Source organism: Convolutriloba macropyga, unplaced genomic scaffold (genome assembly GCF_964194025.1).
Source record: "Convolutriloba macropyga unplaced genomic scaffold, txConMacr16.3 SCAFFOLD_1066, whole genome shotgun sequence".
NCBI classification, from domain to species: Eukaryota; Metazoa; Xenacoelomorpha; order Acoela; family Convolutidae; genus Convolutriloba; species Convolutriloba macropyga.
The window spans coordinates 33,335-47,411 of record NW_027452955.1 but is presented as its reverse complement, the minus strand read 5'-3'; the positions used below and the strand labels follow the sequence as shown (position 1 = coordinate 47,411).

Sequence of the window (14,077 nt, the reverse complement as noted above, 5' to 3'; positions counted from 1 at the left end):
TGAAATTGAATAAAACAGTTTGCTTGACCTGGCAGATTCAGGATGTTAATCTTACAAGATTTTTTGCAAGATATCGCAAGAATGATATCCTGTCTCGACTAGGGTGCAATGTTCTATATTCGATTGAAAACTAAGTAACTATAATCGAACTAGATTGAAAATAAACTTACGAGACTTGTTTTTTTGAGTTTAGGAGCATAGCAGTTGTGCGGTTAACATATTTTATAATGCTAATGTCAAAGTGGAAAATTTCTATCTCTTAATTCAACAAGCACCTGCCACTTTGGTGACCAGTTTGTTGGCCTAATTTGTTTCAAAAATTGCTTTTAGTACAATAAGGGGACAAATAAAAAAATTATTTACTTTTCTTATTTGAAATATTACAGAAAAATGTAAAACAAAACACAGATTTGAAGTTTAGCCAATTAGCTGAAAAGAACTTCGAAGTTACTTAAATTTTAATTATCTCAACTGGCATGCGCATATATCAGAAATTTACCGGCCATAAGGGTTTTTCATTGTCTGGATCACTGTTCAACTTGATGGCATTATCAAGACAGATTTCAATGTAAGGTTTGTCAAACTGGGGAAAATCATCAACTAGTTGTGAAATCAGTTCAGACCGTTGTGAAAACACCGAAACTGAAAACCTCCCGTTTTCAGTGTAAACTCTCCGCCGATTGTTGACGTAATCAACAAAGGATCCGGACTTGAGAACACCTGTTAACATCCAGTTTTTGAGCACAAACTTCTCTTGCAGTGACTTATCGAAGTCCCGACATGGCGAGCCATCTGGTTCCGTAAAGTTCAGATGAAACTCATTTCCGTCTGATGAAAGGGGTTGAACGTTGGTGGCATCAAAGTCATAGTAAAGCATGAAGTTGCTCGCTCCATGCCTTCGGTAGTGGTATTGAAACTCAAGTTGACGCGATTCTGAAAAACGTGCAAATTTGCCTGAAATTGGCTACAGAATTGGATAACAGCATCGCATAGCTGAAGAACTGAAAGTTGATAAAGTGAATATCAAAAATAATACGCAAAACATCATTACCATTTACAAAGATCTTGCAAATTACAGTTTTTAGCAAAAGTACGAATCATGGTTATTTCAATGGCACGCTTGGGGTTCAAGTTTTTTGAAAAGGCATCACACAACTGTATTTCACAACGAATTAAAGATCTTGACAGGAACTCGCGTGGTTTTCTAAGAATTACATACTTTTTGCTAATTTCCCTAATACACACTAAAACCAATCGAAACCGTAAAGCCATTCTTGATTGCCCCCACTAAAAGCCAAGCTAAGAAAAAAATAAATTTTAAATGAATTCCATCACTGGGTTTATTGACAAGCGAGCGGCAGTTTGAATTTACCTGAACAGGGCTTCACACTGATTATTTTAGCCTCGGCCAGAGGACTGCTGAAGATGTCTGACTCCTCTCCTTCGAATCCCAGGTCAACAAGGTGCTGCACTGGGGCAATTCTGTTTCCCAAATCAGCAAAGTGCAAACTGCCTTCTTTTATCAAGTTGGGGAAAATCTGCTCAACAAGAATTGTTTCCCTAATTATCATCAAAAAAACTAAATTCCTGTCGCCCGGGTCGAGGTGTCACCGCCATTCAACGCAAAATTTTATAAGATAAGCGGTGAATGCAGGAAATTTTGTAAAATAAGCTGTGAATGCGGTGAAATTACATAAATTAGGCGGTGAATGCTGTAAAAAAAAACTTTATCGCCTGGTAGCGGTGAAATTACCTAATTTCATCGCTGATTTTAGCGGTGAATTTAAAAAAATTGAGCGCTCTGAAAAAATTGTCCATATGTGATAAAAGCGGTGATTGCGATGAAATTACGTAAAATCACCGCTTAACTTAGTGGTGAAGTTACATTAATTCACCGCTTAGAAAACAAAAAGTGTTGAGATCGTGTGATATCAGTAGTGAATGCGGTGAAATTAATGGGGAGTACGGTAGGAGTTGTTAGATTTAAACCCCCCCGCCCTAAAATTATACTATAATCTTACATCTTTTGGACACTTTTTTCTAACCGGTGAATTTTTGTAATTTCACCACTAGAGTGAACAAAAAATTACCACATTTCACAGCTAAAGTATGTAATTTCCCCGCTACAAGTCCCAAATCTTACAAAAATTCACCGCGCATGTTTTACAGAAAGTAGAGTGAATTTGATTTATATTCAAAACAAAAATACTAAAAGTTAGTGAGAGATGGAGGCGTGGAAGAAGAAGTGCGTGACATGCAGGAGGTGAGAGGTTCAAACCATTGTAAGAGCGATGAAATTCGGAAACTTTTCGGAAGTTCACAGCTTACTATAGCGAAGGAATTACATAATCTCACCGTATTTCACCGCAAAATTATGTACAAATTTGCGGTAAAAAAACAACTTTTCGCCGCTTATCTTACATTTTTTCCAATTTTTCCTCAACCCGGGCAAAAAAACCTACGGGGTCATTGATCCTCTGATGAATTGATGAAACTTGTTGCATTTTTTGTTATATTTTTTCAGGTTTTGTTATTTTACAAAGCTTTCTTCATCTCAGTAGATTCAACTTTTTGGTCCCAAGTCCTTAAAGCCGGCTCAAATTAGGCTCAATAGGAGTGTATCGTCCTTTTTGTCTTTATCAATGTATGAAATTTTTGAACACTTCCTAAAAATATTTGTCATTTTTCAGTGATCCAGAAAGAGAACATTTGATTATCCAACATCATTTCTTATCGCTTGAAATAAAAGCATTTTTTGTACCCGAAGTGTATATGAAATATGACTAGACCGATCTATTAGAGTTTATCACTTCTCTATAAAAGAGATATTCAGTTTCACACGTTTTCTACATTCACCTCCTTAGTCTTATACTAATATACTATTTGCAAAGAATTACAAACTCCTTTATAAATATTTGTATACTAATGCATTAATCTTGCAAATATTTGTAAATTTTTTGCAAAGTTTTACAAACTTATCCTGATCTTTGCAAATTTTTGCGAACTATTTCAAACATTTGCAATTTTTTTTTACAACTGAACTGATTACTTGGCAAATCTTTTTTTAAAAAAAATTTGGGTAATGTATTGCAAATGGAAGAAAATTTTCTTCTTCATGATTAAAAGGATGATCTCTTTTAGATCTGTCGAAAGACCCTAAATCTCTCAATCTAGTGTCAAAAGCTAAAAATTGAAACTCTAGCCTAAATTGATAAATGTAATCATATATATAACGTAATAAAATTGAATTATTTGCAAAGCCGTGTAAAGCAGCAGTATAAAAGGCAAAGCACAAACTCATAAACTTTTGCTCAAACTTGTAAAATATGTCCTCCTCCTCCTACGCGCTTCGGTTTCTCCAAAAAATATATGTTGCAAAAATAAATTTAACAAAGAGGTGGAAATTCTAAAAAGAAAGTTTGATCAAGTATCTTTTTTCCCAATAAAAGGGAAATAGAACAACGCAACACAATTTGCCCACAATCGTTGCCGGTTCCTCGCTTTTGTTCAGCTTCGACACCGTTTTCAAAAGCATCAATAAAAACTGTTTTTTGCTAGAGGAACTGTTATTACAAAATTTATAAATGATAAAAGTATTCGTAAAAATTATAATTGAAAACGATTTAATTAATTTACGAATGTTGCATTAGAGACTACTGAATTTATGATTAATCGTAAATTATGAATTGTCAAATCAATAATGCTCCTATAAAATATGTAATTGTTCCAATAGATTTTCAAAATGAGGGAATATATATGCGACGCGGGCTTTTTTCTTGAGTCAAATTTTCACCTCTTGTTCACGCACCGTTTTTCCTTACGGTTTGCGAAGAAAAGAACACCATTTTGTAGCCCTAAGGATCTAATTTCGATTTATATTAAAAAAACAGTTTGAAAAAGGGGACCTCTTTGAATTTTTGCAGGAAACATTGAAATTTGAAAAAAAGCTTTGCTCGGGGATGCGACCAGATCGCCATAAAAATAAAGATGAAAAATTGAAACGTTCTAGTAAATTTAATTGGGTTAGACGGAGTTTTTTCACCTGTAAAATTCAGACACTAAAATAACAATTTACACTATTTGAATAAACAACTACCAAAACATCAATGATTGAGGGTTACGAATACTTTTTTAAAGCTTTTTTATCTGTATCGAAAAAATTCTAGAGTTAATTTTGCGACCAACTGCTCTTATTCAAACTAACGATTTCAGTGTTTTCAAAACCATGTAGGCGTTAAAGAAAACCGCTTCATCAGATGAACAGAAAATCAACCGAAACTGTTTTTGAAATGTAGAAAATGAAAAACATTATCTGTTTCCTTTCAATTCTTTTTATTAGCAGATTAGATTGGACGAACTAATCGCCACTAATCCAATGGAATGCAGATAAGCCTGACAGTTCAAGAGATTATGGATCGCCATGTTAAAACATTACGTTGAATACCAACCAAAACAAAAATCAGAAAAATTAATAAGCACTACTCTCCATTTTGAAATTTCTCTTCAAAATAATTTTTCCAGTGTTCGATTATCTCTGTTAATTGGAAAACCAAATGGTTTATTGACTGCGAAATTCCTCTTATATGCAATCAAGATTTTTTGAAGAAGAGTTTTTTTTATTTCAGTTTACATGAAAGTTTTTAAAGTTTCTCAATTCTTTAAAAGTTTCCGCATTTAAACGACTGAAAGGGCCAAAACGTAAAACATTTTGAAAACCAATGTTCTTCAGTGCTAACAAATGAGAAATGTCTTTGTGTGTTGGCTTGTTTGTGAGTGTGCACGCGTGTTTGTCTTGGGTAACGTATTCTTATCCGTGTATAGTAAATGCGGTATGTGTGTAGGAGAGAGTAGGAGAGAAAGATAATTGGGCTCAGAGAAATAGTTCTTTTAAAGTTACACAAAGTTAGAGACACAATCCAAAAAGGACATGAAATCCAAAAAAAATACAGACGTTTTGCTACAAATTGCGGCTTTAATGATGTCTAATACAAAAATTGTTCATTTTTAAATTTCGTTGACAATCCATCCTCAAATTTTCACAAACTATCCGTCCCACTGTGCTCTTAAATCATCAAAAACGGAAAAATTTTTCGAATAACTTTGAGAGGTTCATATGAAGTTTCATCGTCAATTTCACGGTTGAACAAACAAATTCCTCAAGGACTCCACTCCAGGTAGTTTTCCAGAAAAAAGATACACTTTTGTCAACAAATCTCAGCACCGATTATTTAGACAAAAAGACAGAAGACCTAAAAGAACAGTGCCGAACCTTTAATGTCAGAAACAACAGATGTTGTGTTTATAAAAACAGTCAGAAATCATGGAAAAATGGGAAAAAAATAAATTTTGCAAAAGATTGGGGCTGCAAGTATGTCTGAAAGCGAAATTCATTTTTCTAAGTTACGCTGATATTTCATTTGTGAGATCCTAAAGATTTTTTCTTATGATCATGAAACATCTGAAAACACACAAAAAAATTTTTGAAAGACTTCAAGTTAGTTTTCAACTTTAGTGACACAAACAATTGGCTCAGGAAAGACCACACTTAGTTTTGGCGAAAAAAACAATTGTTTTTGTAATGTGTTTTAGGTGAATGAGAGAAAAGAGCTAGTTTGAGAAAATTGGTTTATGAAAAATTAGCAAAAGTACTAAATAACTGCAACAAATTACGCTCATTATGCTTATGAAATATCAAAGTTGATTTTTGGAAAAATTTAAAAACTTTAAAAATTTAGTATCAAAAATAATTTTACGGAGCAATTGCCTCAATGAAGCCCACGCTTACTTCGTTTTTAGAAAACAACAATTTGGAACTAAATCAACAGCGAGTTTGTGTTTCAATTTATACTACTCTCATCTTTCTAAAACGCGGTGAACAGCATTCAATTTCGTCTCCAGAAGAAAAGGCAGCATATTTTTTGGTTCAAATGGTACACGTTTTTTTTGCTCTGTATACGAAGAGGTTTGTGAGAGTTTTGTTGGAAATTCCAGTGATATGCAGAGACTAGCACGAAGCCGTCTTGTTGATTTTCGTAATCGAATGTAGGAAAAATGTTGTATTTAGCGTTTTATATGAGAACAAAAATCTCTATAATCCCCGGTTGGCTTCCGTCACGTACACAATACAACTACCTACAAATATGGTTTCTAAAAGTTAGCCGAGTCGTTGTCGGTTGCTGTTATGCGTGCAGGCCAACCTCAAGGCAGGTGAAACTTTTGCGGATCTTTTCCGTTTGTTTGTAGCCCCAGTACGTTATGCACCCTCAATTACAGAGCACGTGCCATTAAACAGTAAATCATCATGTAAAAATATGGCACGTGCGTCTGGGCGATGCAAACAATATGCTCTCACTGAGCTGGGGGCACCAACGGAAAAGATCCGTTTTCCCATATCAATTCAATGTGTTCTTACTTTTGGTAAGGGGGTGATAGAATAAGGAGATTGCATTAAGATCATTGAGCACAAAAGATGTTTGCATTCGGAGATCATTTTATGGTATTTTATTTTTTATTGTACTTTTTGCTCATTACTTTGATGCTTCTCCAAACATTTAATTGTTGAGTATTTGCTGCCTATTTTGCTCTAATACGATATTAAAAAATTGTTTTCGAGGTCATCCAGGTAACTGCTGAAGTAACTTTTCACCCCTTCTTTTACATATTAGCTCGTGAACGTTTTAAGTTGTACACTTCTTTCACCGATATAAATTAGGTTGGGGAACAACATCACTATGCGAAGGAAAGATCGATAAATAATGCTGTTCATAAATAAGAACAAACCTGGTGACCTGTCTATTGACTTGCTTTCAAATTAGCCCTATTATGAATTAATCTATTCGAATAACAATCTTATGAAAAACGAACAAAAATCCTGAAAAAGTTTATTCTGTCATTTGGTATCAGTTTGAGGACGAATTTATTATTTAAATATTTATATAAAAATATTTATATAAAAGTTTTTGCCCGTTGAGAAAATTTTCAGTCTGAAGTGAATTTGATTTTGCAAAAAAATTTGCAATAATTCTAAATTTTCGAGAAAAACTTTTTGGTTCGCGGCTTTTTGTTTATACTTAATTATACATAATTCATTTGGCTTAATTTAAATTTCTGTTTATGATCTTATTGATATCTTCACTCGCAAAAAATGGAAATCGTTTTGCGGCTTCCAACAGACTCTCATAGTGAACATTCGTCCTGCTATCAGAGAGGATGAGATGCTAAAAGTATTTTTATTTTTGAATTCGGAGGCTATTTAAATTTTCGGGCAATTTGTAGCTATCATGCAGGTTATAGTCTGTCCCATAAAATTGAAATATTCGAACGTTCGAAAACCTCAAAAACTTGCAGCTGATCATCAACTTGGTCATTTGAATGTCAACGCTTTTTTTTTCATCAAGCCTCATTTCATCTCATTTTTTACATGTTTTAAATTTGAACTTCGACCTTTGAAATTTTTCGAGAGGCTTTTGAAAAGTTCGCTTATATAAACTTTGTGGGAATTGCTGTAAATGACAGGTAAGTTACGGTTATTGAATATATGTTGAACAAAAAGAGCATCGAAAAGTTGTTTATTGATTAAAATAAAACAGAAAAATTAACACGAGAAATTGATGAACTCTTAATTTTGTCATGCATAGCATAATGTTCCGACAATGGTTTTAAAAATGGATTTTTGCCGTTGATCGTTTTCAGAATTTGATAAAACTGGGGACCTGTTGAGAAGAGATTTCACGTTTTGAAAATATTCGCAAAACAATCTGTCAATATATAAGGCGAGAGTATTTTACGGCAAGCTTTTGGTTAAAAAATAATTTTAAACTTAGGTTAACTATAGGTAAACTTTAGTAAAGAAACAATTCCCTGTATGCTGTGGGGAGTCGGTGTAAAAGATGAAACTATCCCTCTTCCAACGTGGTTGTCAATACCTGCACTGTTCAACACTAAATGGGAGAAAAAACATCTGGGAAAACACAATCCACCTTTCTTTTCCATAAACCTGTTGATCAAATCGTCCTTGTGATCCGAAAATGTTCTGGATCCATCGCAGAATCCTTCCCATCCATGACAATAATTAGATTTCGTTTCCGGGTTGAAGGCATCGATATTATTGAATGGTTGGGTTTTGTAAAAAGCAGGTATGTAGAATTTGTTTAAGAAGTTGAAAGCACCGTTTTTGCGCAGAAGCTTGTTCGCATTTTGAATGCCAGATAACAAACAAAACTCAGCAAATAGGTTGCTCATTTTGAAGTTTATAGTTACTAATCAAGGTCAAGTTAGTAGAAATCTGATTTTCAAATAGTACAAATTCAATCGGATAATATATGCATGTTCAAACAAAGAACCGATTCAACTTTTGAGTTCAACGAATGGTAGAGTACAGAACGCATTGTTAGAGAAATAATGACATTTTGTTCTGCAGTCTTTGATTGTTCTTAAATTCAGCTGCTGGATATGAACTGTATATCAAATGGTTGAGGTGAGAAACCCTAGCAAACTCTGATTAAACCGACTTGGGTTCTGCGCGCGGAGTCCTCAAAACCTCTGGGCTTAAAATGTCTCTGAGCAGATCCTCTTGGGTCCCGCAATGGGGTTGCCGGACCTATTTGGGTTTGGCAAAAGGGTATCAAGGCTAAATACTTATTCATTGAAGTAACAGTGACAATTGGTATAAAGTATTTTTGTCCGGAAAATCGAAATTACTTTCTGTATATGTTTTTGAGCTCATAATCGAAACAGACTAATTCAGGACAAACAAAGATGTTCACCTCAACAACACGAAACAATACTTGATCACGTAGTTCTTTAATCCATCAACTAAAATTGGGCAATGTTTTTTTGAAAAATTACCCTCTTGAAGCGCCAAAACTTTATAATATTTTTCGGAGCACTGGCTATTTTCGGAAGGTATACCTCCTGATAAGTCTCTCCAGATTATAGAACAAGCTCTGATGAACTTATTCAGATCAAACTTCTACGCTGATCAGACCCTATCGTGACCTGATCAGGTCATGTGGAGGGTAATTGATTGATAAGACTTTTAAGACCCGGGTCGAGGTGTCACTACCATTCAACGCAAAATTATGTAGGATAAGCGGTGAATGCGGGAAATTTTGTAAGATAAGCGTTGAACGCAGTGAAATTACATAAATCAGGCGGTGAATGCGTTAAAAAAACATTTTATCGCCTGGCAAGTGTGAAATTACACAACTTTACCGCTGATTTTAGCGATAAAGTTACATATATTCAACGCTTTGAAAAAAAAGTTTCCAAATTATGAGAGACAAGCGGTGAATGCGATGAAATTACATATATTCACCGCTTTACTTAGTGGCGAACTTACATAAATTCATCGCTTAGAAAAATGTGCCAAAAGATGTAAGATTAGGGGGTAAATCTAGGGGGGTAAAACGATGGAAGATAGGGAGATAATGGGGAGTAAGTGGAGAATTGTTAGATTTACCCCACCTAGAACTACCCCTTAATCTAACATGTTTTTGACACTTTTTTCTAAATGTTGAATATATGTTTTTTTCACAACTAGAGTAAGCGGTGAACTTACAAAAAATCACCTCATTTCACCGCTAAAATATGTAATTTCACCGCTAAAAACCGCAAATCTTCCAAAAAAAAATCGCATGCTTTACAGAAAGTAGAGTGAAGTTAATTTAATTTCAAAACAAATATCCTAGAAGGTTTTGAGAGTTGACGAAGTGGAAGAAGTGTATGACATGCAGGGTGTGAGAGATTCAAACCAGTTTAAGGACGTTAATCTGTAGTGAGCGGCGAAATGTGGTGAATTTTTGTAAGTTCACCGCTTCTTCTAATGGAATTTCACCGCCTCATATTGCATTTTCAGCGCCATTCACCGCAATAATATGAACAAAATTTGCGGTGAAGAAAAAACACACTTATCTTACATATTTTTCTGATTTTTCCTCGACCCGGGTGCCGTAGGTACTGCGCTCAACAGAACGTGCAGAATCTGCTTTCTGGCCTGATCAGACACTGCAGGGTCTGAATGTGTCCATGCTTAGACCTTCCTATCTGTAGTGGTGTTGTCAGACTCTGTCGTTGAGTCGCGAATTACCTCAGGTGGTCGACCCAGGTAGGTCTGATCAGGGTAGGCTTGAGTAGCGCATCTCAAACGGGGTGGACGTCAAAACATTCGCATCATAATAATCCCATTTTTTAAAACAAACTGGCCTCTTAATGTCCACCTGACTCATTTTAAAGTTTTTTCTCGCTTTTGCTTCTCTTTAAATATTATTCCCCACTATTTTTTTATAAGAATTTTTGGTTCTCTTGCTGTGAAGAGAGTATTTATCTTAATTCATATGTAGAATCAGATGAGAAAAGAGCTTCCATTGTTATCTTGTGCTGTTAGTGAGAAATTTTAGATTATTATTTTTTTGTTTTCAGTGAAACACTTTTGTTGAATTGTATACCCTATGACTAAGTCTATTTTTAAAAAAAATAGAGAAGAAAATCTTAAAATTTTTGTTGAAGCTGAGAAAAAAGTGTGTTTATTTCCGATGAGGTCTTTTTCTGGCTAGAATTTGTTAAATCATGGTCGCACCAGTTTAGGCGGACCGTTTTGGGCTCTTTTTACTGCCTTAAGTTACCTAATTAAGTAATCTACACTACTAAACAACTCAGGAAAACACTGAATTAAAACTTCTATTGTTACGGCAAAATATACAAAGTATGCCGGAGTCAAAAGTATACACATAGTGTACAGACTATCTGAAGACTGGCTAGAATAAAGCAAGCGTTATTTAAAAGGGAACAGAGTCTTGTCAGTCTCTGATTGCTGGAAAAATATTATTATTATTATTATTATTATTATTATTATTATTATTATTATTATTATTATTATTATTATTATTATTATTATTATTATTATTATTATTATTATTATTATAAAATTATAATTATTATTATTATTAAAACATGTAGAAATGCACATTTTGAATTTTAATCTGCTTCAATGAGTAAATTTACTTTAAAAGCAGCATAAGCAATGCTAACATATAGAAAAAATAATGCTGTTAACTGCTTGGTTTAATTCAGTTTCAGTTTCCAATGTTAGTTGAGATATTCAAAGTGCTTCTTCAGTCGCTCCTTTATTTACTACTATATCTTCTAATTTCAATAACGCAAAACCAATGATGCTTCATAATCTTTACCTGACGGCGTTGTTATTTTTGTTAACAGCCTGTATTTCACACCTTCGATGCTGATAAGTGTGATCGTTGAAGGGGTGTCCTGTTTCTCAGGATTGCTGAACTTTTGATAAGAGCTTTTCTTTTCACAGGAGAACACAGACTCGCCACACCAAATGACCACAATCAGATGATCAGTTTTTACACGTCGAGCAAAGACACAGCTAACAAAAGCAGTCAATTCGAATTGTATAATCCAGTATTTGCCATAACAGACATCGGCGACTATCAAATTATTTTGTTTTGATATAAAACAGAATATGTTGTCATTCCGCTGATGTGTGTTTGTGACTCTAGGAAGGGTGTCACACTTGATTGTGAAGGTGTCAATGTGTGTGAATCTAATCAACTCACTTTCCTCGTCCCAATAAGACCAATCAATGTGGGGATTGGGGCAACTGGAGGGGAAGCTGAAAGGCAACAGAATATGGTCAAAATTGGGATACGGATGTTCTTTTAGGTTAATTCTTGTATCTATTCTGGTTGCATAAACCATTTTGTTTCCCGTAAGTAGTAGAAGGTGAATGTTGTATTCATGATTAAGTGAATGATATTGAGTTATAGTCTCATTAAATTCCACTGAGTCTATTAGTTCTAAATAAGCGCAGGTTTCCCAATGAAAACCCATAACTTCATGAGAAGATAAACAATTCCCTTCTGTAGAAACTGTAAAAGCATAATCTCCAATTTCTACGCAAAACGCAGTAACAAATTTCTTTTCAGATATCTCTTTCTCTGTCTCGCAACTCTTTAACATCTCTGATTTGACCTGATCGGTTAGCAATTTCACGCACTGCTTAAACTTATTTGACAGACTTGTAATTTTACAGATCAAAGTTGACTCATCAAGGTTAATAAGTTTATTTCCATTGATTTTATTCAGAATGACGTCGTTATCTGTCTCTGGAAAATTCTTGATCATATGGGCGCTCGAGGACGACAAAAGATGGCGTAATTTTTTTTGTAAGACGACAGTTTCATCTACAAATTGGCTAATATTTTCCAAATCGTCATACATCAATTTACAATTATCTTCAATAGCTTTATAACATGCAGTTCGAAGTTTGTCAATTTCTTCATCAATCTGTTCACGTATCAACCGCTGTTCATTTTTGTGCTTTTCGATAGCGTTGCTTATGCTTGATTTCTTTACTCGAAGAGGTTTTTCGTCGAGTTCTAATTCAGTTAACATTTCGATGACTTTCCCTTTTAGTTCCGAAGCGCGTTCCTCGAGTGGCTCAAATGTATGTCCGCTGTGAATGCTCATACATCTCCAACAGAATGTGACGTCACATGTTCGACAATATTCATGTTGCAGCATTTTGTGTCCGCGGCATACCAACGGTTTTTCCCCTTTCCTGTCAACAATTGTATGATGAATCACTAAGTGGTGGACAATACAAGTGTGGCATAAGTATTCAACTCCCAGTTCGAATTGATCGCCATTATTGTCACAAGTTTGGCAATGAAATAATTCACTAGATTCGATTTTGCAGTGATCACAGATTTTATAATCTTCATCGAAATTCTCCTGAGAAGAACTCATTGATGGAGGATCAAACAAAATTTTTCACCCTGCTAGAAAAACAAATATATGTTGAATTTTTCAAGTATTAATCAGACAAGGCTCAACTAGAAACCAGACAAAAGAAATGAGATGAACAGCAATAAAAAATATTTTTACTCTCGATCAATTGCTTAGTTATAACGCATTTCTGCTGGCAATTTTACTGGACAATTGATTCGTTGAACAACATATGCTATGCGATAACATCATGGACAAAACATGAAGTTGAACGGTTAATTGTAACATTGCTAGAGCAGCATCATGATTTTTATTATCGAAAGCGTTGAGTTTTTTGTTACAAATTTCATTTACTTTGTATGAAAGTCGTTGAACAACTTTTGGTTCAGCATAAAATGAAAAAAAATGTAATCAAGCCACAATTGCAATAGCTATCAAAAATGAAACATTAATTTTGTACATGCATATTTTAAATTAAATTTGTTGACAGCATTGTATAACTTTAATTACTTGGTTACTGCGAAGCTCTAAAAAGTGGGGCATAATACACAGAACTGGTACAGTGTAGTAATCACGCATTTTAAAGCATAGCATTGATAAAATATTTAATCAAAAATACGCAGGGTCTGTTCCATGCACTGATGTCGAAAACAATATCCAAAAAATTGAAAGTAATTGATGTCTAAGAAAAAGGCTTTTCAGAAAAAACAACAGATTTTGCAAACTTGGGTAGTTTTCCACTTTTTTTATTAATAACATTAATTATATAGAACTGGAAAAATTATTAATTTTGGGTTTTTTTTCTTAACCTCGACTTGATCACAGTTCTAGCCCAAAGTTCGGATTTGAGATTGTAGTGATGGCAAATATGTAAAAGTTCGTGACTTCTCATTTGAAAATTTGAGAGATGACTTTGCAAAAAATGTATTTGCCTTTCACGAAACGTTAGATCTGTTTAATTTAAATTACATTACATTTTTTAAATTATTCAAAAAGACCAATTGAAATGCTAAAAATCTGTGCAATCAATTTTTTGGTGGCTGTATAGCGGAAAAAGAAAGTGAAACTATACTGACAAAAAAAAACAAAATTGCGACACCTAGATGTAACCAACACGGTGAGTAGTCAAAGCCCCAACAAAATTGGTATTAGAATTCGAAAACCACTAAACTTCATACTGAAGTTCGAACCTGATTTTATTTCAAAAAAGTGCAAAAATAGCACAAATTAAAAGTTCTATCAGGTAATGCCGAGGTGTAGGGCATTAGAATATGACTGTTTACACAAAAAACTCTGGCGAAACCAATCATTATTTTTCGAGATGATTTAT

At 34.2% G+C, this 14,077-nt stretch overlaps 1 protein-coding gene across 1 annotated transcript; it reads right to left on the bottom strand.

The window, feature by feature from the left end:
- Window positions 1–341: 341 nt before the first annotated feature.
- On the bottom strand, window positions 342–8,319 carry LOC142357931 (uncharacterized). The gene is made up of 3 exons (XM_075409422.1): window positions 7,864–8,319; window positions 1,373–1,541; window positions 342–933 (listed from the first exon to the last, which is right to left on the bottom strand). Exons 1-3 carry the CDS (start codon window positions 8,239–8,241, stop codon window positions 488–490), a joined length of 993 nt encoding a protein of 330 aa, XP_075265537.1. The 5' UTR covers window positions 8,242–8,319; the 3' UTR covers window positions 342–487.
- Between the last annotated feature and the right edge of the window lie 5,758 nt (window positions 8,320–14,077).

Bases quoted from the DNA above. Each gene is read 5' to 3' on its own strand.
- LOC142357931 (XM_075409422.1), bottom strand. From the start codon at position 8,241: ATGAGCAACCTATTTGCTGAGTTTTGTTTGTTATCTGGCATTCAAAAT. The intron at 1,542-7,863 runs CAGGGAATTGTT...ATTCTTGTTGAG, and splicing joins CACCGACTCCCCACAGCATA to CAGATTTTCCCCAACTTGAT. The intron at 934-1,372 runs GTAAATTCAAAC...CACGTTTTTCAG, and splicing joins CAGTGTGAAGCCCTGTTCAG to AATCGCGTCAACTTGAGTTT.